This window comes from Chlorocebus sabaeus, chromosome 11, assembly GCF_047675955.1.
Source record: "Chlorocebus sabaeus isolate Y175 chromosome 11, mChlSab1.0.hap1, whole genome shotgun sequence".
NCBI lineage: Eukaryota > Metazoa > Chordata > Mammalia > Primates > Cercopithecidae > Chlorocebus > Chlorocebus sabaeus.
This window is the reverse complement of record NC_132914.1, coordinates 108547487-108568367: the sequence shown is the minus strand read 5'-3', so window position 1 is coordinate 108568367 and position 20881 is coordinate 108547487. Positions and strand designations below refer to the sequence as shown.

At 54.3% G+C, this 20881-nt stretch overlaps 1 protein-coding gene across 4 annotated transcripts in view; it reads right to left on the bottom strand.

Annotated features, from left to right (window-relative positions):
• Positions 1 to 17399, bottom strand: part of SH2B3 (SH2B adaptor protein 3) — a 46078-nt gene extending 28679 nt beyond the window's left edge. Inside the window, exons 1-2 of one of the 4 annotated variants that reach the window (XM_008004725.3) lie at positions 17281 to 17399; positions 3807 to 4574 (exon numbers count right to left, since the gene is read on the bottom strand). In XM_008004725.3, the coding sequence (XP_008002916.1) occupies positions 3807 to 4547 (741 nt within the window). In that variant the 5' untranslated portion in view covers positions 4548 to 4574; positions 17281 to 17399. Of the gene's footprint in view, positions 1 to 3806; positions 4575 to 6065; positions 6712 to 16128; positions 16520 to 17280 lie in introns of those variants that run through there. The other 3 variants (XM_008004724.3, XM_008004726.3, XM_073021109.1) reach the window with 3 other exon arrangements.
• Positions 17400 to 20881: the final 3482 nt, after the last annotated feature.

The following is a 20881-nucleotide window of genomic DNA, read 5'->3' as shown; positions in this document are numbered from 1 at the left end:
GTAATCCCAGCTACTCAGGAGGCTGAAGCAGAAGAATCACTTGAACCCAGGAGGCAGAGGTTGCAGTGAGCTGAGATCACACTACTGCACTCCAGCCTGGGCAACAGAGCGAGACTCCATCTCAAAAAAAACAAAACAAAACAAAAAAAACTGCTTTCTTGAAAAGCCAGCCCATAAAGGTAGGAAATGACGTTTAAAATGCAAAGAAATAGTCCAAAATATATAACGACTTTTACAAATCAATTTAAAAAAGGCGAGACAGACAATAAAAACATGTACTTCACAAATGACCAAATTCCAATGGCCAATAAACATATGAAAAGGTGCTTAACCTCTGTGAGTCATCAGGGAAATGCAAAGTAAAGCCACCTTGGGATCCGGGAAAACACCCACCAGTGACTCAACACCAAGCGGCTGGCCAACACCGTGAAACCCCATCTCTACTAAAAATACAAAAATCAGCTGGGCGTGGTGGCGCACACCGGTAATCCCAGCTACTGGGAGGCTGAGGCAGGAGAATCAGCTTGAACCCGGAAGGTGGAGCTTGCAGTGAGCCCATATTGTGCCACTGCACTCCAGCCTGGACGACAGAGCGAGACTCCGTCTCAAAAACAAAACAAAAAACAAAAAAAACCCACCAAGTGCTCAAGTGCTGGTGGGAAAGCGGAACCACCCAGAACTCTCGCCCACTGCTGGTGGGATACAAAATGGTGCAGCTGCTTTGGGAAAAGTCTGGCAATTTCTCTAAAGTAAACATGCGCCTACTCTATGACTGAGCAATGCCACTTCTAGGAATCCACCTGAGAGAAGTGAAAGGACGTGTGTTCATACTTAGACCTAGATGCAAACTTCATAACAGCCTTATTCATAAATCAAAATAGAAACAACCCAAATATTCATCAGAGGATGGGATAAATCAGTTGTGGGACATGAAGACATCTGTGCAATGGAATCTATTCAGTACTCAAAAGAAACAAACCAGGCTGGGCACGGTGGTGCATGCCAGTAACCCCAGCACTTTGGGAGGTCAAAGTGGGGGGATCGTTTGAGCCCAGGAGTTCAAGACCAACATTGGCAACATGGTGAAATCCCATCTCCCCCAAAAATACAAAAGTTAGCCGGGTGTGGTGGCATGCACCTGTGGTCCCAGCTACTCAGGAGGCTGAGGTGGGAGGACTGCTTGAGCCCAGGAGGACAGGAGGTACAGGATGCAGTGAGCTGAGATAGAGCCACTGCACTCCAACTGGGTGACAGAGCGAGACCCTATCTCAAAAAAAAAAAAAAAAAAAAAAAAGGAAGACACCATTGACACATATGATCAATGTGATCAATCTCTAAAACATCATGCTGGGTAAAACGAGCCAGACATAAAAGGCAGCCTATTTATTAGCTGGGAGTGGTGGCACGTGACTGTGATCCCAGCTACTGGGGAGGCTGAGGCACGAAGATAACCTGAGGCTGGTAGGTTGAGGCTACAATGAGCCATGATCACACCACTGCACTCCAGCCTAGGCGACACAGTGAGACCCTGTCTCAAAATAAATAATAAAATAAAACAAAGGCAACCTACTGCGTGATTCCACTCACATGACATTCAAGAACAGAGAAATCGAACCTGTGGTGATAAGAGGCGGTATGTATGGGGGTACGGGGCACTGGCCTGGGGGAGGCATGAAGGAGCCCTCTGGGGTGCTTGTCACTTGCATTGCACACACACGGAAACACAGAGCTTCAGATGTGTTTCATACTTCACATACTTTCAGGTCTGCATGTTACGCCACAGTCAAGTTTGAAAAGGTTACTTCAAAGGATTCTTGGATGACTCTCCCAAACCACCAAACCGGGACCCCTCAGTTATCCTCCCAGAGACCCCATTGCTTTTCCTTTAGAACACAATTTACCAGTTTTAGAACACAATTTACTATTTTTAATTCCGTGTTCATTTGTGGGTTTATTTCCTCAATAGCCTCCACTAGACCGCCTGGTCCCCCAGAATGTGCCTAACACATAGTAGGTGCTCCATAAATATCTGTCGAATGAATGAAAGAGTAACCGTAGGTTTCCTCCACCCCCATCGTGAGCCCCTCAGGGCCAGTATCACATCGGTTTTGCTCATGCTCTAGAGTAAGGCCCTACCACATAACAGGATCCCAAAGAGAGAGCAATTAGATGGAAGCTATATGGTCCTGTCATGGATACCTGAGTCAAAGATGGAGCCTGTCAGGTGAGTAGAACACAGTGACCTTTCAGCCTCAACAGCACAGTGGGAATTAAGCCAGTTGTGAAGGAAAATAACTTTTTTTTTTTTGAGACAGAGTCTCGCTCTGTCACCCAGGCTGTAGTGCTGTGGCGCGATCTTGGCTCACTGCAGCCTTGACCTCCTGGGCTCAAGTGATCCTCCCACCACAGCCTCCAGAGCAGCTGGGACCACAGGTGTACACCACCATGCCCAGCTAATTTTCGTATTTTTTGTAGCAATGGGGTTTCGCCAAAGGACAAATTTTTTTTTAACTTGCAAAACATCACCAAGGCACAGGAGGTGCAGAGAAATTCTCTGATGGTTTTGAGCCCTCTGGAAATAAAACACCAATCTGTCAACGCCAGTCCAAGTCAGGGTTTTCAAGGATCTCAGAGTGACCCGCTACAAGTCCATATGACACCCAAATGGGAAGCCAAAAAGGTGTCCCTGGACGTTGTACAAAATCCTTGACTGGTACTCCTCAAAACTGCCAAGGCTATCAACAATAGAGGGCTGGAAACTATTACAGCCAGCAGGCCCCTAAGGAGACGTAACGACTAAACTTCATGTGGTATCCTGGGTGGCGAGCTGGAACAGAAAAGGGACATTAGAGGAAAACTGGCATAGCCAAAGGAACAGTGGCGTTTAGCTAATAGTGATGTACCAGTGCTGGTTCCTTAGCTACAACCAATGTACACAGCAGCATAAGATGTGAACCTTCGGTGAAGCTGGGTACCATGTGTAAAGGAACAAACACTACTATCTTCGCAACTTTCCTGTAAGTCTAAAAATTTTTTTTTTTTTTTTTGAGACCGACTCTCACTCTGTCACCAAGGCTGGACTACAGTGGTGTGATCTTGGTTCACTGTAACCTTCCCTCCCAGGTTCAAGTGATTCTCCTGCCTCAGCCTCTCAAGTAGCTGGGATTATAGGTGTGCGCCACTGTGCCCAGCTAATTTTTTATATTTTTAGTAGAAACAGGGATTCACTATGTTGCCCAGGCTGGTCTTGAACCCCTGGCCTCAAATGATCTGCCCACCTTGGCCTCCTAAAGTGCTGGAGTTACAGGCATGACCCACTGCACCTGGCCTGTAAATCTAAAATTCAAAAATAAAAAGTTCTTTTTTATTTTATTTATTTAGAGACAGGGTCTTACTCTGTCACCCAGGCTTGGAGTGTGGTAGCATGATCACGGCTCACTGCAGCCTCCACCTCGTGGGCTCAAGTCATCCTCCCTTCTCAGCCTCCTGAGCAGCTGGGACCACAGGCACGCACCACCACACCTGGCTAATTTTTTATAGAGATAGGGTCTCGCTAAGCTGCCCAAGCTGGTATCGAAGTCCTGGGCTCAAGCGATCCTCCTGCCTCGGCCTCCCAAAGTGCTGGGATTACAGGCATGAGCCATTGCACTTGGCCTAAAAGTTCTTTTTTAAGAGGGCCTAGTTCCCTCTGGGCACTCTGTGGCCACCAGCTGGAAAGCCATCACACCTCCCCAGCCGGCGCTCTCCCCAGGGTGAAGGCGAAGGGCGCAGCACAGTGCGCAACCCCGCGAGCAGGGCTTACTTACCTTGGGTGGGTCGAAGAGCTCCAGCACGCGGTCGGGGCCATCTGGGCCATCGGAGCCCGGCGCCCGGCGCAGCGCCAGCCTACCACGCTGCCAGCGCGCCCCGCTGTCCATGGAGGCCTCGTCGGCCAGGCTGTAGCGCAGCGCCGCCTCCTTCAGCGCCTCGGGTGGCGGCTCCCGGGCCAGGCTCCAGGGCAGGAGCTTCTTGGCCAGGCCGGGCCGGGCGGGGGTCTCAGCAGCCTCTCCGGGGGTCCCGAGGGCGGCAGCAGTGTGGGCCGCTGGCAGCTCCCCGGCCGAGCGGCGGCGGAAGATGTGGCGGAGGCTGCGGCGAAAGTGCTGGAAGGAGCAGGGCCCGGGCGGCCGCGGCGGGGCCAGTTCCTCAGTGCTGCGGGCCTTGGGCAGGCCAGGGGCGGCGAGGCCGGGGCCTGGCTCCGGGGACGCCTCAGCCTTGGCGGGGGGCCCACGGCCTGTGTCCCGGTAGTCGCGGCCCGGCGCGCGGCCGTCGCGCACCTCCCGGCAGAAGTAGCGCTGGAAGAGGTCGGTGAACTGCAGCGACACCAGCTCCGCACGCAGCGGCGCGTGCTGCGGATGCTCGCGAGCGAACAGCCAGTACTGGCGGGCCAGCTCCCGGGCCGCCGCCACGGCGTGCAACTCACAGAACTCGCTCCAGCCCCGCGGGGCCGGCGCCGGGGAGGCCGAGGGCGGGGAGGAGGCCGAGGAGGGCTGCAGGGCAGGCCCGTTCATGGTGGAGACCCAGGTGGTGCGGCGGGGCTGAAAGACATGTGGGTGGGGGGGCGACAAGGAGTGAGCAAGGTGGGCAAGCAGGTGACCGCCCGTCACACACCGCGCACCACAGCAGAAATCCGACACGACCATAACACCCAGTGCTGGTGAAGATGCAGGGAAAACACACACTCTCCTACCAAGTGGCATTCTGTAAGGGGCATGGCCAACTTGGCAGAATTGATTCTAGACTCTGGAATCCTGCTTTTGAAGGACAAAAACCGTATTATCATTTCAATAGATGCAAGGAGAGTATTTGACAAAATTCAACATAACTTTATTATAAAAACTTTCAACAAATTAAGCATAGATGATATGTTGTACTTAACACACTGACCCTATATAAAGGCTGAGCTCGGAGGCTCACGCCTGTAATCCCAGCACTTTGGGAGGCTGAGGCAGGAGGATCGCTTGAGCCCAGTTTGAGACCAGCCTGGGCAACATGGCAAAAGCCCATCTCTCCAAAAAGAAAAACACCAAAATGAGTCGGCATTGTAGCACTCGCACCTGTAGTCCTAACTACTTGGAAGCCTGAGGAAGTCAGGGCTGCAGTAAGCCATGATCAGCCATTGAACTCCAGCCCAGGCAACAGAATGAGACCCTGTCTCAAAAAATAAATAAATAAATAAAATAAAGACCCTACATGATAAGCACACAGCTAACATTGCACTTAATGGTGAAAAGTTGACAACTTTTCCTTTAAGGCCAGGGATGAGAAAAGGTGCCCACTCTGGTCACTTCTATTTAACACAGTACTGACAGTCCTAGCCAGAGCAATTAGGCTCTAGGAATCCCACTTTTAAGTATTCAAGAGAAATACTTGCTCCCTGCTACATATTTCCTGCTGCAACATTTATAATGGGGAAAAACTCTAAGAGACAACCTAAATGCCCACCAGTTGGAGACTGATGAAAGAATCTGGCCCATCTATAGGCTGGAAGACTCTGCAGCAGGGGGAAAGGGTGAGGAAGACCCACCCCCCCACCTCTGGGAGAGCTCCAGGGCAGGGCTATTCACTAAGTGAAAAAGCAAACAGCAGAACAAGACACGCTAGACGATCCCATTTACATGAACATACATAAAACCAAACTACTAATAAACATTTACAAAATGTACACAAACATTTTGTAAATGGTGGGCAAGAAAGGTCTGGCAGAAACAAACCCATCCTGAAACAGTGGGTATTTCTGGGGAGGAATCAGAATTGGGGTGTGGGGATGGTGGGGATGGCGGGGATGTAACCAAGAAGCTTGCTACTACTTATCTCTAGCAAGGATGGCTAAGAACACAGATTCTGGAATGTGGATTCAAATCCCAGCACCAGCCAGATGCGGTGGCTCATGCCTGTAATCTCAGCACTTTGGGAGGCCTAGGTGCGTGGATTACTTGAGTTCAGGAGGTAGAGACCAGCCCGGTCAACATGGTGAAACCCCATCTCTACTGAAAATACAAAAATTAGCTGGCTGTGGTGGCGCGTACCTGTAGTCCTGCTACTCAGGAGGCTGGGGCAGGAGAAATGCTTGAATCCAGGAGGCGGAGGTTGCAGTGAGCTGAGATGGTGCCACTGCACTCCAGCCTGGGTTACAGAGCAAGACCCTGTCTCAAAAAAAAAACAAAAACCAGCAACCACTACTTATTGGTTTTGGGACCTTAAGTGACTTATGTGACTACTCTCTGCCTCAGTTTCCCCATCTGTAAGAGGGGAACCATGATCATGCCTACTTCATAGGCATATTATGAGCACGAATTGATAGACATAAAGCCCTAGAACATAGAAAATGCTTAATGAAGACTGTCTGCTATTATTGTTATTTCGATGTTGCAATGAGAGTATATTATTGGTGTCTATAAAATAAATATAAAACGGGCCAGGCGCAGCAACTCATACCTGTAATCCCAGCACTCTGGGAGGCTGAAGTGGGCAGATCACCTGAGGTCAGGAGTTCGAAACCAGCCTGGCCAACATGGTGAAACCTTGTCTCTACTAAACATACAAAAATTAGCTGGGTGTGGTGGTGCGTGCCTGTAATCCCAGCTACTTGGGAGGCTGAGGCAGGAGAATCACTTGAACCTGGTAGGCAGAGGTTGCAGTGAGCTGAGATCATGCCACTGCATTCCAGCCTGGACGACAGAGCAAGGCTCTGTCCTGGGGGGGAAAAAAAAAAAATCACACACCAAAAACAAAAACAAAAATAAATATAAAACAAAAAATAAAAAGGAATAAATTAACAAAAGTCACAAGGGGTCCAGAGGGATTTCCTGCACTGACAGGGGACCCTCAGGACTGGCAGACCTTTGCCTGCCCATCTCAACTGGGGCATCCTTCTCCTCCCGTGGCCAGAGGGCCTTTCCTTAGACACAACATCACCAGAATGGCACTGAGATCCCCCACCCCTCTGCTGTCCTCGGTGCAGAACAGCTGGGACCTCTGTGGGCACCATCCTTCCTTCTTCATGACCCTGGTTGGGCCTGGGCCCCTGCTGGCGACCACATGTCCACATCTGTTCTTCAAGATGGAGAAGAAAAGCTCTCCCTACTCGGGCACAAAACAGGGCCCCAGATCCCTGATATCAGCACACCCTGAATGAACAGCGGTGCCACTCCAATGACTCTCTCCCTGGGCAGGGGTAGTGGCTGCACAATAGCCAGAGCCACAGGGGCCTGGGTACAATTACCGCCTCCAACCATGCCCTCCTTCATCCTCCCTTCAGGTGTTACTGAGGGCCTACTGTGTGCCAGACACCAAGCTAGGCCCCGGGATACCATGGCGAACAGCACATACGAACACTGCTCTCCCAGGGCTCACATTACAAAGGGGGCCACGTATTGGCTGTGTGGCTCCTGACACCTGACTCAACCTCTCTGAACCTGGATTTCCTTATCTGGCAACCAGGTAGCAGCATGGCATCCACCTTGCAAGGTGTCTTTAGAGAACCCATGAAAGGGAAAGCAAGGTGGAGATGCGAACCTGCAAATGGGGTTCTCTCTGCCACACACCCCTCCACAGGCACCGTCTCTGCATGTGGCCATGTCCCGCTGGGCATGTCTGCAGGGCAGTGGCAACGAAGGGTGCCCCTGCCACATGAGGCCATGGTGGAGCCCCCATGGCCAATCTCCGCAAGAGACCCCAAAAAGCAGAAGTAGGTGCCTCTGCCCTCGCTGGAAGGGGGCCATGCAGAGTCGACAATGGTTTGTTTGTTTGTTGTTTTTTTTTTTTTTGAGACAGTCTTGTTCTGTCACCCAGGCTGGAGTACAGTGGCATAATCACGGCTCACTGCAGCCTAGACCTCCCAGGCTCAAGCTATCCTCATCTTGGCCTCCCAAAGTGCTAGGACTACAGGCATGCACCACGACACCTGGCTAATTTTTGTATTTTTTTGTACAGATGGGGTCTCACTATGTTGCCCAGGCTGGTCTCAAACTCCTGGGCTCAAGCAGCCCTCCCACCTTGGCCTCTCAAAGTGCTGGGACTACAGGCATGAGTCACTGTGCCCTGCTATAGTCGACAGTTTTGTACATCACAGGGTCCTTGGGACCCGCACACAGTAGGTGCTTTGCAGTAAGTAGTCAGTAAAAGCTGTCAGGCAGATAGGAAGGGAGAGGGAGGGGCCACATCTGCCCTTGGCCACCATGTTCTTCCTGTCCCTGAAGGGGGAGGGTCTTACCCCTGCATGAGGGCACCTGTTCTTGGTCAATCCTACTGTTCCCCATACCCAGCCTTCACACAGGTGAGACAGGCACTGCCCTCGTGGCTTGGAGGATGCCCAGAGAGCTCTGATTCCAGACCCAGGCTCCTGCCCCACCTACACGATCTGCCTCTAGTCACACCAGCTGCCTGTGGGTGTTGGCATGAGCCATTCCCTCTGCCCTGTCTGCTTCCAATTGCACATAAGAGAAGCCTCTTCTGAGCTCCCAACTGAACTTGACCTTCAGCACACTGGTCACACTATCACTTGACAGGATGCTCTTATTAGTGACTATCTCTCTACCAGACTGAGTTCTATGAGTCATTCCCTGCTTCATCTCCAGCTCCGAGCATACAGCAGGAGCTCAATGAATGTCTCTTGAATGAATGAACATATGAATGCAAGAGATTAGTTGGATTTGCAAATTCGTGCTCTCCCGGCAGATGCATGGCAACCAGCATGAACCAACCTCCCCCGCCCCCTGGGCCATCCTACCTTCTGCGCAGCCCTGTATGTCAGAGTCTTGAAGCCCAACTGCAGGGCCAAACCCTGGCAGGAGCCTTCCTCAGAACACTGCACCCACTCCAGGTCCTTCACTGTCCAGGCAACGGCTGGGAAACCCCCTCACTGGGCCCCTTCCACTAGTCCTCCCATAAGAACAATGGCATTTACTGAGCGTCTGTTACACATCAGACATTTTTCTTTCTCTTTTTAGAGACAGGGTCTCACTCTGTCTTCCAGGCTCAAGTGCAGTGACACAATCATAGCTCACTGCTGCCTCGAACTCCTGGGCTCAAACGATCCTCCTGCCTCAGCCTCCAGAGTAGCTGCGACTACAGGCTCATGGCACCATGCCAAGATCACATTAGGCATTTTTCTAACTACTTTTGCAAAACATTACCTCTCCCAAGGTTCCTAACAGCCTTAGGAGGTAGGTCCAACGATTACTTCCATTTTACAGATGGGAAAACTGAAAGAGAGCAGCCCCATAGCTAGTGATCATAGAGACCCCCACACAGAGGGGACCCCCAAAATGTCTGATCAGTGCCTAAATGCACACAAGAAGGGCTCACTTCCCAATGAATGCTTATTGGATGAATGAGTGAGGCCCAGAGGAGAGAATATAAAGGTCTCATTCAGCTCCAGTGCGAGTCAGGAGTCGGCAGTAGCTCTGTCCAGGTCCCAGATCGACCAACGATCAGGAAAACAGTCACAGGGCAAAAGGAAGAAAACAAAAAGGAGAGGCTGGGCTCAGTGGCTCACACCTATACTCTCAATACCTTGGGAGGCCAAGGCGGGAGGATTGCTTGAGACCAGAGTTTGAGACCAATCTAGGCAACATGATGAAACCCTGTGTCTACTACAAATACAAAAAACTTAGCCTGGCATAGTGGCTAGGCCTGTAGTCCCAGCCACTCGGGAGGCTGAGGCAGGAAGACCACTTGAGCCCGAGAGGTCGAGGCTGCAGTGAGCTATGATCACACCACTGCACTCCAGCCTGGGTGACAGAAACAGACCATATATCTCTATAAGAAAAAAAGAACTGATGTCTGCAGTGTGCTTGGCACGGGACTCATGAGTGGCTGCTGCTATTTTTTTACTATTACTGTTAGAAAAGAGCTCCAGCCTCGGAGTCAGGCTTGCCTGCCACGGGAAGCCACAGGGGGGCCTGCCTCATGGGCTGGGCTGGGGGCGTCACAGGGAGCTGGAACAAAAGACCTTCTCAGGGCAGAGGCGGCTGCTCAGGCCACTCTGGGCAGGAAGTTGCCAGCCCAGAGCAGTCAGCTGCGGCCCAAGCTATGGAAGGGAATGCGCCAGGGAGGTTTTCTGGCCAGGAGGGCAGCCAGGCCACAGGAAGGTGACCCCTCCCTGGCCCTGGCCCTGGCCCTGGCCCAGGCAGTGGCATTTATTGAGTGCTTACTATATGCCAGGCACAGATAAAAAGCAATTGATCAGATGGTGACAACCCTGGGATCAGGGCTGACAAGCTGTGGACAGGAAGCAATGATGATCACGCCAGGGGGACCTGCGGCTCCCCAGGTTTCCACTGTAGGGTATGAGTTGGGGGCAGAGTGTCTTTGGGACACTTCTATCCCAGCACAGAGCTTCGGATGAGCCTGGTCAGCCAGAGAAATCAACCGCCTTCCCCACAGAGGGGCCCCAGCACTCAGGAGAACCCCTCACCTACTCAGGCTTCCTTCTGGGGCAGGAAGCTCCCAGCTATGGGGGTCTCCAGGGTTTCCCCAAATCCTGCAGCCAGAGGAGGGGCAGGATGATGTGGAGAAGGAAGATCTTAGCCTGCTGCCTCCTGGTCCCCCACCCCCAAGTCCCTCCCTGCAGCAAATACGTGGAGGCAACTAGCTGCACGCCCACCAGCCGGGGCTGGGGGTATCTGCATCTCAGGACTCCAAGTTCAGAACACAACCAGGTCCACCAGAGGGCTATTGAGGGCCTCAAAGCAGTAGTGGTGCCTGGTGCTCCCTAAGAAGCACAGCCAGCCTGAGGCACCCTGGAGCCACCAAGTCAGTGAGGAATCACAGGACCTTGAACAGCTGGGAACCTGGCTGAGCTATGGGGTCCCCTTAATCCATGGCCCCCCGAGATCAGGGCTTCTCAGCCTCTCCTCTATCTAATCACCCTGGATAATAGTATAATTCGGGGAGGCTAAAATTTTCCTTTTAATGATCAGGCCCACATGCAGAGAAAGCCTTTATCCATGGTAGGAATTCCCCCTGCCGAGGCTTAGGGAGGAATTTTTTTTTTTTTTTTTTTTTTTTTTTTTTTTGAGACAGGTCTGACTGTCACCCAGGCTGGAGTGTAGTGGCATGATCACAGCTCACTGCAACCGCGACCTTGTGGGTTTAAGCACTCCTCCCAAGTATCTGGGACCACAGCCATGTGCCACCATACCCAGCTTTTTTTTTTTTTTTTTGTAGAGAGAGGGTCTCACTGTGTTGCCCAGGCTGTTTTCAAACTCCTGGGCTCAATTGATCCTCCCACCTTGACCTTCCAAAGTGCTGGGATTATAGGTGTGAACCACTGCTCCCAGCCTGGGGAAGATTTCTTAAAGTGTGGTAAATGAATTTAAATTGGGCCAGTCCAGAGCCTCCACTCTCCCCTGCCCCAGCTCACAGACATAGGCAGGAAGTCTTACACCTTCAGAGGGGACACTTCCTCCAGGGAGGCCTCCCGGTTGAATCTAGGCCACAAGGAACAATTCTATCTTCCCCATGCCTAGCACCAACTGTTCCAGGAGCCCAGACCCTGTGTCCTAAGGAGGCCCAGAGAGTTGTGGGATTCTGACACACACTGCCTGGCAGGCAGCCTGCTGCCCTTTCACAGCATTCAAGTTGCCAGATGCAGAGATGCCCACGGGAAGCGGGGGGTGAAGGCAGGGGCCCTGGGGAGGCAGAGAGGTGGGTTCTACACCAGGCCACGGGGCAGCCGGCGGGGCACTGATGCACCCTTGCTGGGGTCACCTTGTGCCCCGGGGACATTTATCAGGCCAGCGCAGTCTGCCAGAACAGGAAATGTCCTCTGGCTTCCTCTGCCCACACTGCCAGCCTGACATCCCAGCCACCGCCCCAGCTAGGTTTCAGGAGGTAGGGAAAACCAGGAACCATCTCCCTGCGGGAGAGGCAGCACCGTCAGAATCCCACACATCCCCCATCCCAAGGCCGGGGCTTCTTCCTTTCACTGCCGCTGGGATGAGGGCAGACAGGGGAGACCCTAGGAGGGCAGCCTTTGGGTGAACCTCCTCCCCACATGCTGCTTGTGGACATCAGGAGGGACATGCATAAGCCCTCAATTACCTCGCTTCTCCCAGCATACACTGCCCTCTCTGGGCCTCTCCTCCTTGAGATGACACCAGTGTGTGAGCTCTGAAGGGGCAGATCCCATGTCAGAGGTCCCCTTGTGTGTCCACCTCCCTGATTGATCACATTCCCAGTCCCCCAGCTGGGGCCCCCCATTGGGTGCCCTGTGAGTCAGCCCTTGTGAGCAGGGCATAGACTTCCTCCCTCCCAGGCCTCCCTGGGGACACATGTCCTGGGCAGCAGCCGGCTCCCCCCTGGCCAGACGGGGGGCGGCCACATCCGGGTGGGCCCCCAGGGGCTCCAGGCCTGGCTCACAAGGAAGCCTGTGGCCCGGCCCTGCTGGCCGACCCCTGACAGGGTGGCGTGGGAGGAAAAATCTTCTATCCAACTGCTCAGCTGCCGGGTTTCCGGCTGGGGCGGGGAGTGGGGAGGGCGCCAGGAGGACCTGTTCCCCTGGGGAAGTGTCCTTTGCGCCTGCTGGGAGAAAGGACGGCTAGTGGTGGCCAGCAGAACCCTGGAGCCCTGGTAGAGGGACGCTGGTCATCACCCCGGTGGCAGGGCCCCACTAAGCAGATGTCCAGTGGTGGCCCTGGTCCTGCTGCCAGGCCTCAGGACCTGCTCCGTCTCCAAGGGATCTCAAGCCCTGGGAAGCTGGGGAGTTGGGGTGCAGGACTCCTGGGTTCAATAAGGCCTGACTCAGCAAGTGACCCCCGCTGAGTCACTACCCTTGGGCAGCCTGCCCGCCTCAGTTTCTTCGGGAAGGGTGTCAGTGAGGAATGGGGTCTTGCAGGGAATGAGCAGCTAGCACTGCACCTCTGGACTCGCTGAGGCAGGCGTCTCCGGTCTGCCAGACAGAAGCAGCTTCCTGCCTTGCCTCGTCAAAGATGCTGAACGCCTGCGGGCCCTTAGGGACCATTTTCCCAGGAAACCTGGCAATTAAGTGCCAGCCCCTATTGGGCATGAACAGCAATGTCTTGCACTTATTGAGTGCCAATTGCATGCCGGGCACTGTGCATGCCTCCTCTTCTCAAAACCACCCTAACAGGGAGTTGGCAACACCCCTATTTCATAGACAAAAAGACCTGTGGCTCAGAAAGGCTAAGGGACCAGCCTAAGATCACACAGCCAGAGCAAGTACAGCCAACACAGTTCCAGTCCTGACACTGTACTTCACACACCCACCCTGGAGAGGCTGGAACTCTTGGCGTCCATTGGGCAGGCGAGGTCCAGACCAGAGAAGCCAGGTAACCTGCCTAGGACCTCACACCTGGAAGCTGGCAGAGCCCAGATTCGGCTCCAAAGCCCATACTGCTACCAGGCAGAAGTGGGAATTTAGCAGGAAAAGCCTCTCGTTTTAATAATAGCAATAATATCTACTATTGTTAATTGAGTGCCAGGCTCAGTGCTCAGTACATTATGTGCCATGTCACAGCAAGCGCACAGCTGTTAAAGCCTTTCACAGATGTTGTCTCTCTCAATTGCCTCAGACAGGTTAAGTGACCAACCCAAGGATTCCCAGCAATGGAAGACCCTCATGAACACCAGCCCTCAGAAGGGTGTGGGGTCATGTAAACTGGGTCCCAAAGGTGTTTTCAGCAAAAGGAGCTGTATTGGCCCAGACAGTGGGACAGCTCCCTACTATGTCCCTGAGACTCCCTACATTGACCCTCCCCACCTTGGCTGGGGAGGGCACCCGGTCTCCCCTCACCAGAGACAGGTGGCACTGAGACTGGCAGCTAGGAGGTCCTTCCAAGTGCCTCCGGCTCTGCTCCACCCAGGATATGGAGAATGTCCGGGAATTGCACAGCGGGACGCAGAAATCCAAGGGCCCAGCAGTCCTGTGGGATCTGATTTGTACTCAAAAGTTCTATTTATTGGAGAAGGAGGATCAGGTCCAGGTTTGAGAGGCATGGAGGTGGGGAGATGAAGAAGGAAAGCCAGCAGAGCTAACACCCACAACAAAAAAGATCACTCCAGCCCCAAGGCTACTTCTCTTTCTCCTGACTAAGCCACTCTGGACTCTGCGAATTCACTCATTCATGGTTCCCGTGACCCTAAGAAGTAGGTACTATTAGCACACCCATTTCACAGATGAGGAAACTGAGGTGGGGCAGTTAAGCAAGGCCTCATAGCTAAGGAAGTGCCCAGATCTTCAAAATTCTGATGCCAAAGACCCAGGAAATTCCAGTGCTATGTATGCAAGAGATGCTCAAGGAAGACTGCTGAAGGAACACCTCATAGCCAATAGCAATAACACTAATGAAGGTGATGATAAAATCACCACTACCACCACCACCACCTGCAACTGAACCACTCTTTGCCAGGCAGCAGGTGCTCATTACACACTGGCTCATTAAATCTCCACTGCAAACCTGTCATTCCCCCATTTTACACAGGGGGAAACTGAGGTTCACAAGAGTCACTTGCCCACGCCTTCAGCTGAACGGAGGCAGTAGGAGCAGCAAAACAGTCTCCAAGACCCTCCTCACTATCCTCCTTCGCTTCCTGCTGAGCCCCTGCAGACCCTGAGCCCCCAGCTGCTGATGCTCCGGGCCAGCCCCTTCCCAGCTGGCCACTCTGTGGCCCACGGGGACTCACAGAAGTTCTAGGAATGCTCACCCTTTGGCTCAGAAGGATTTTCCCTCCCAGAGGGGGGTTGTGGGAAAAGGCTCAAGAAAAGTGCACTAAAAACCTTCCAACATCCCCCAGTAGGCCCTGGTTCTCATCCCCAGAGCCCAGCCTGCCCAGGTGGCCTCTGCCGGCTCTCCCTCCATGAGGGCAGGTCCCGAGGAGCCTCCAGAGCTGTTTCCACTCAGGCAGCCAGGTCAGTGATGGGAAACCCAGACACAACCTGTGCCTGCATCCCTGGAGACCCACCCGCCCACTGCCCTGGCAGGGGCCCTGAGGCCTGGCTGCTGGCCGGTGTTAGAGAACTGTCATCTCCCCAGCGAGGGGCTGCAGGTCAGATCTGGGTCCCTCCTGCCACCAAAGCAGGCCCTGCCGACATCGCCTTGCCAGGGCCTCTACTCGGAACCCCCGACCAGATTTCACTTCCTCCCACTCAGCCCAGCCTGGCCGTACCCCTCCCTGGAGGCCCCCAGCTGCAGGCAGTGACCTCCTCACCTACATCATTGTGGCTGGGAATGGGGAAGAGAAACAGGAGAATGAGGAAACTAAAGAAAAAAAGAAGCGGGACAGGCAGGAAGACCCTCCTCTCCAGTTCCTCAAATGCAGTCCCCCTCCCTCAAAACAAAGCTCCCCTGGCCGGAGGGAGGGAAGGGAGGGGAGGGGATTTCTGCACCAGGCATCAGAGGCCTCTGAAATACCCTCCCTACCGTGTGGATCCAGAAGACCAACACACACTCCAGACGTTTTTTGGTCGGGGGATTCCCAGGGAACCCCAGGCCAGAGGTGTGAGAGGATCAATCCCAGAAACCTGTGTCTGGGACGCCTAGCCCTGGTGAACCGCCCAGTTCAGCAGCATGCAGGGGCCTGGCCCGGCCCACCTCGGCAGTGCTGGGACTGGGGAGAGGGGCTTCCTGAATCAGGGCGCTACCCTCTTAGCCACATGGTCCGGAATGGGGAGTGGGGAGGACCGGCGCATCCTCCCCCGCTGCCCCCACACCCAAGGGCTCATCTGTGCTCACAGTCTCAGTTTGACTACTTTCACTTTCAGGGTAGCAATGGGTGACCCCTCACCCCTCCTCCCCAGGCACAAGTTGAGGGGAGGGCCGCCCCCAATCGGCGAGGCTACTGCAGGGTGGGCTGGGGGCGTCAGCGATGCCCTCTCCCCCATCCCACGGCCGCAGTTACCCCAACGCTCTCCCCAACACGTGTGTGGGTGGGGTAGTGGCTGAGTGGGGGTCGTAGGCGCTGGGAGCCGTCACCCCGGAACGCCTCCATCTGAGTTAGCTGCAGGGCAGTATTTTGGGCTGGGGCTGACGCGCACAGCCCGGGCAGAACTGGACACGGGGCCTCCCCTTTCCCCACGAAAGCCCTCCCGGCCCCGGAGGAGGGGGGCGCGGGCAAACGCGGGCTCACCTGAGAGACAGGAGCTCTGGGCCCGGCCGGCCCATGGCGTCGCGCGCCCCCGGGCCCCCGAAATCCCGAGGGGGCGGGCGGGCCCCCGCCCTGGGCGCGTCCTCTCCCGCGCGCCGGCTCCTCGCTCGCGGCTCGCTCAAGCGGGGCTCAGGCAGGAAACCCGGGCTCGGAAAATGGCCAGCGCCTCATCATTTCCGCCGCCAGCGCTTGACAGTTGCGGGAGGATGCGCCCCCGGGCCGCCGCCGCCGGGGAAACTTTGCAGCGGCCGCCGTCGCCACCGCGGGCCACGACAGTCCGGGCGGGCAGCCGGGCGGAGGCGGTGGCCCGGGCCCATGCCGCCCCGCGCCGTTATGTAAAGAGGAACCGGCTGTGCGAGCGGAGCCCGGCGGGGGAGGGCGGCCGCGACAGGGGCGGGGAAGGGGCGGGGACACCAGGAGCCACGCCCCAGGCCGCGCGCGAGTCGGAGACTCGGCTGGAGGGGCGGGCCATGAGGGCGGAGCCAGGACTGGCCCCGCCTGCCAATTCTGCTAGTCCGCGGCTGCCCGGGTTCGAGGGCTCTCCTGGCGCGGGTCCGGAAAAGGACGAGGCCTTGCGAAGCCACGCCCACCACGTGCCCACCCGATTTCGCGTCCCACAGCCTAAAGAAGGAAGGAGGATCGGAGGGGCGGGGCGACCTTAGCCCCACCCACTGAACGCCGGCAGGTCACCAGGTGCCTCAGCGCCTGGAGGCGGGGCCATATGAAGGGGCGGGGCCTAGGGCGGGCGGGGTCGAGCGGCCTGGCCTCCAGGGGGCGCGCCCCTGCTGACTCCCTCCTGCAGGGCCTTATCAGTGCCCGCAGGGCTGGGCAGTGCAATAGCGACCACGGCTTTCATCATCGCCCGGGGGAGGGAGCCTAGCCCTGCCCGGTCCTGACTATCTGCGATCATGCTGACCCGACCCGCCACGGCCCCAGGCCCCAGATTTGGGTTCTGGTCCCAGCCCTCAGCTTCGCCTTTGCTACAGCCGATGCCCGTATAGACCAGCCTCCCTCCGGCCACCCGTCCTGTCCCCCAATTCTAGGAGGGGTGCATCTTTCTCCAGGAATTCCTCTCGGACCGCTGGCTCCCGTGGACTCTGCGCCCACCGCCCTGCTCGCCCCTGGGCTACTTACATTTTCTCCACGGCCTCATGGGGAGCTGAGACTGACAGTGGGGTTCCCCCTAGTCCGGAGTGGGGCATGCTCTCAGCCAGCCTCTCCCCCAACATGTGGGAGGTCGGGGAGGGAGGAATGTACTCTTCTCCCCCTCCCCCAACAGGAAACAAGTCGCCCACGCCCCCAGCTTGGAGGGGCCACCTCAAGCCTTCCAGGGCAGCAAATGTCTCCATTCCACTGCCTCCCCCTCTTCCTACCCGGGCAAATGACTTGACTTCTCCGTACCTCCACTTCCTTGCCTATGAAATGGAAATAATGTGTACCCACTCTCCTGGCAGTGAGAATTAAGTGAGTTAATGCATTAAAGCAGTTATCTCGAGGCTTGGCTCCAGGAAGCGCTCTGTGTTAAACAAACCGGCCCGAGTCCTGGCCTTAGAGCTACAGGAAGGGGTTCCCCATAAGGTGGGGATTTCCAGACTCTAAGTAGATGGAGGAAGGGAGCCAGTCTGCTACAGGATTCCTGGTGTCCAATGACCTTGAAGAAAAGGACCACAAAAATCTGCTTTCCGCGCATAGGTACGAAATACCTACTATGCGCCGAGCACTGTTCTGGGTGCTGGGAACACAGCAGTGAACAACACAAATATCTCTGCCTGCGTGGAGCTGATATTCTAGTGGGGGGACATAAAGGCACCAATAAGTAAGAGGGATCAGTTATGACAATGACAAAACAGTTATGGGATGGAGAGCAGGAAAGGGGTGTCTTAGAGCCGTGACTCAGGAAGGACATCTCTGAGGAACTAACATGTGAGCTTAGAATCCCCCACAACAAGAAGGATCCAGTTGCTATAACGTCTGAGGGAAGAGCATTCCAGGCCAAAGGAACAGCATGTGCAAAGCTGCTGAGATGGGAATACATGTGGTGCATTGGAAGAAAGTCATAAAGGCAGTGGTGATACCTATACTGATAAGAGATGATGTTTCAAAGGTGGGCCCATCAAATGGTGTCTTGAAGGTCTTGGTGGGGACTTTGGGAATTATTCTGAGGGCAGTAGGGTGCCATGGAGGGTTGTGAGGAGAAGGACCTGTTGAGCATGGGATTCAAGCTGTTCGCACAGCGTCTGAGGATGTGGGAAGAGGGGTGGGGTGGGGGAATGTCAATGAAGTCTATACGAGGCCAGGTGCAGTGGCTCACACCTGCAATCCCAGCACTTTGGGAGGCCGAGGCCAGCAGATCACCTGAGGTCAGGAGTTTGAGACCAGCCTGGTCAACACGGTGAAACCCTGTCTCTACTAAAAATATAAAAATTAGCCGGGCATGGTGGCAGGTACCTGTCATCCCAGCTACTGGGGAGGCAGAGGCAGGAGAATCACTTGAACCCCGGAGGTGGAGGCTGCAGTGAGCCAAGACTGTATCACTGCATTCAAGCCTGGGAGACGGAGCTAGGTTCTGTCTCAAAAAAAAAAAAGTCTGAACGGATCATCCTATATTATTTGATCACTTTCTTATACCTGGGGACACTGAGGCCAAGATAGGACAGTTACTTGTCTGTAGCCATGCACCTGCCAGGCGGCACCCACAGAGCAGCCTGGTACCCAGCCAATGCCAAATGGCTGCTGAAATCTGCCAGCCACAAGCACTTTCCCTCTCACTGCCCAGACAGCAGCTCTGCTGACTTAAATTGGGACTTGTGGTTCTTCCCCTTTTTAATCACGGTTCAAACCTTCTCGCCTGCCAGATTTCTCGGAGGCCCAAATTGGTTTCCTTCCTCACTTAGTCGCTTCTTGCTGGCATCCCCGCCAGAGTCGTTTTTTGTTTTGGCGCTCGCTGAGACCCCAAGACTTCTCACTTTTTGTGTTTATTTTCCCTTGGAAAGGCAAAGGGATTCCAACAAATAACCTTCCCATCACCATGCCCTAGATTTGAGAGTGCCGCTGCCACGAGCACAGCGAGGTCGTCATCGCCACTGGGAGGCCGGCAAGCCACGGCTCTTCCCGCTCGGCAGGTCACTGGGGCCCAAGGAGTGAAAGGGTTATTCAAATTCCCACGACTGATCGGTAGCTCTCGGAAACAAGTCAGGCCGTCTTAGGGGAGCAGGTCCAACCGCCCTTCCTCCTTGCTGTGAAAAATGCCAACACCTCCTGCTGGCCAAGTTCCAGAAAGCCGAAGACTCACAGGATTAATAACAATTACAACACAAGGGTCAATAGCAATAAATTAACAATGATCAATGCTATTAATACTTCTATTAGCAATTAGTATTAATAATAATTTTAATAACAAAAGTTAATTAGTACAAACACAAATACATGATAAGTGCTTGAGGTGATGGATACCTCATTTACTCTGATGTGATAATTACACATTGCATGCCTTTATCAAAATACCTCACATACTCCATAAATATATGCACCTACTATGTACTCATAAAAATTCAAAAAGTGGGCCGGGCGCAGTGGCTCATGCCTGTAATCCCAGCACTTTGGGAAGCCAAGGCGGGTGGATCACAAAGTCAGGAGTTCAAGGCCAGCCTGGCCAATATGGTGAAACCCCATCTCTACTAAAAATACAAAAATTAGCCAGGTGTGGTGGTGGGTGCCTGTAGTCCCAGCTCCTCGGGAGGCTGAGGCAGAAGAATCACTTAAACCCCAGAAGGGGAGGTTGCAGTGAGCTGAGATCATACCACTGCACTCCAGCCTGGCAACACAGTGAGACTCCGTCTCCAAAAAAAAAAAAAAAAAAGGTTCTCTGTTCTGTATCTCCTAGCTGTGCAGTCACATAGATTCTCTGGGCCTCAGTTTCCTCATCTGGAAAATGGGGACAGTGACAGGACGACAGGACTGACCCCACTGGGTCGAGGGGGAGAATTTGGTGAAAAAACACATTAAGGGCTTAGGAGTCAGGGAGGTACTTCCACATAGCAACGACTGATAAAGAATGTTGAATATAGTGCGGGCGCCATGGCTTATGCCTGTAATCCCAACACTTTGGGAGGCCGAGGCAGGCAGATCACCTGAGGTCGGGAGTTCGAGACCAGCCTGGTCAATATGGCAAACCCTGTTTCTACTAAAAATACAAAAACTAGCTGAGCATGGCGGTAGGTGCCTGTAATCCCAGCTACTCAGGAGGCTGAGGCAAGGAGAATTGTTTGAACTCAGGAGGCGGAGGTTGCAGTGAGCCGAGATTGCACCATTGCACTCCAGCCTGGGTGATAAGAGTGAGACTTCGTCTCAAAAAAAACAACAAATGAAAAATGTGATTATAATCTATGACTAGGTGTGACAGTCCCATGTCCCTCGAGAGTTGTGAAGAGCAGTGGCCACAAAGACCAGCCCTGTGAACAACAGACCTTCACACCCCTTTCACCGATGCAGACACTGAGGTTTGAGAGCAAAGATCTTGCCCAGGGTCACCCAGCCAGAGTGGAGGCCTTGGTGTCTGCATCTGTAGAATGTGCTTCTGCAGGCCTGGGCCACAGGCGAGGAGGAGGCCCGGGGACCTGGTCTGGCCCCCAGCTAGACAATGGCTACTGCTGGCGTTTCCCCTGCCCGAGTTTCCATCACAGCACTTCTGTGTAACCTCCAAAGGTCCCCTCTTGCTACCAGTAAGAGGCTCCCA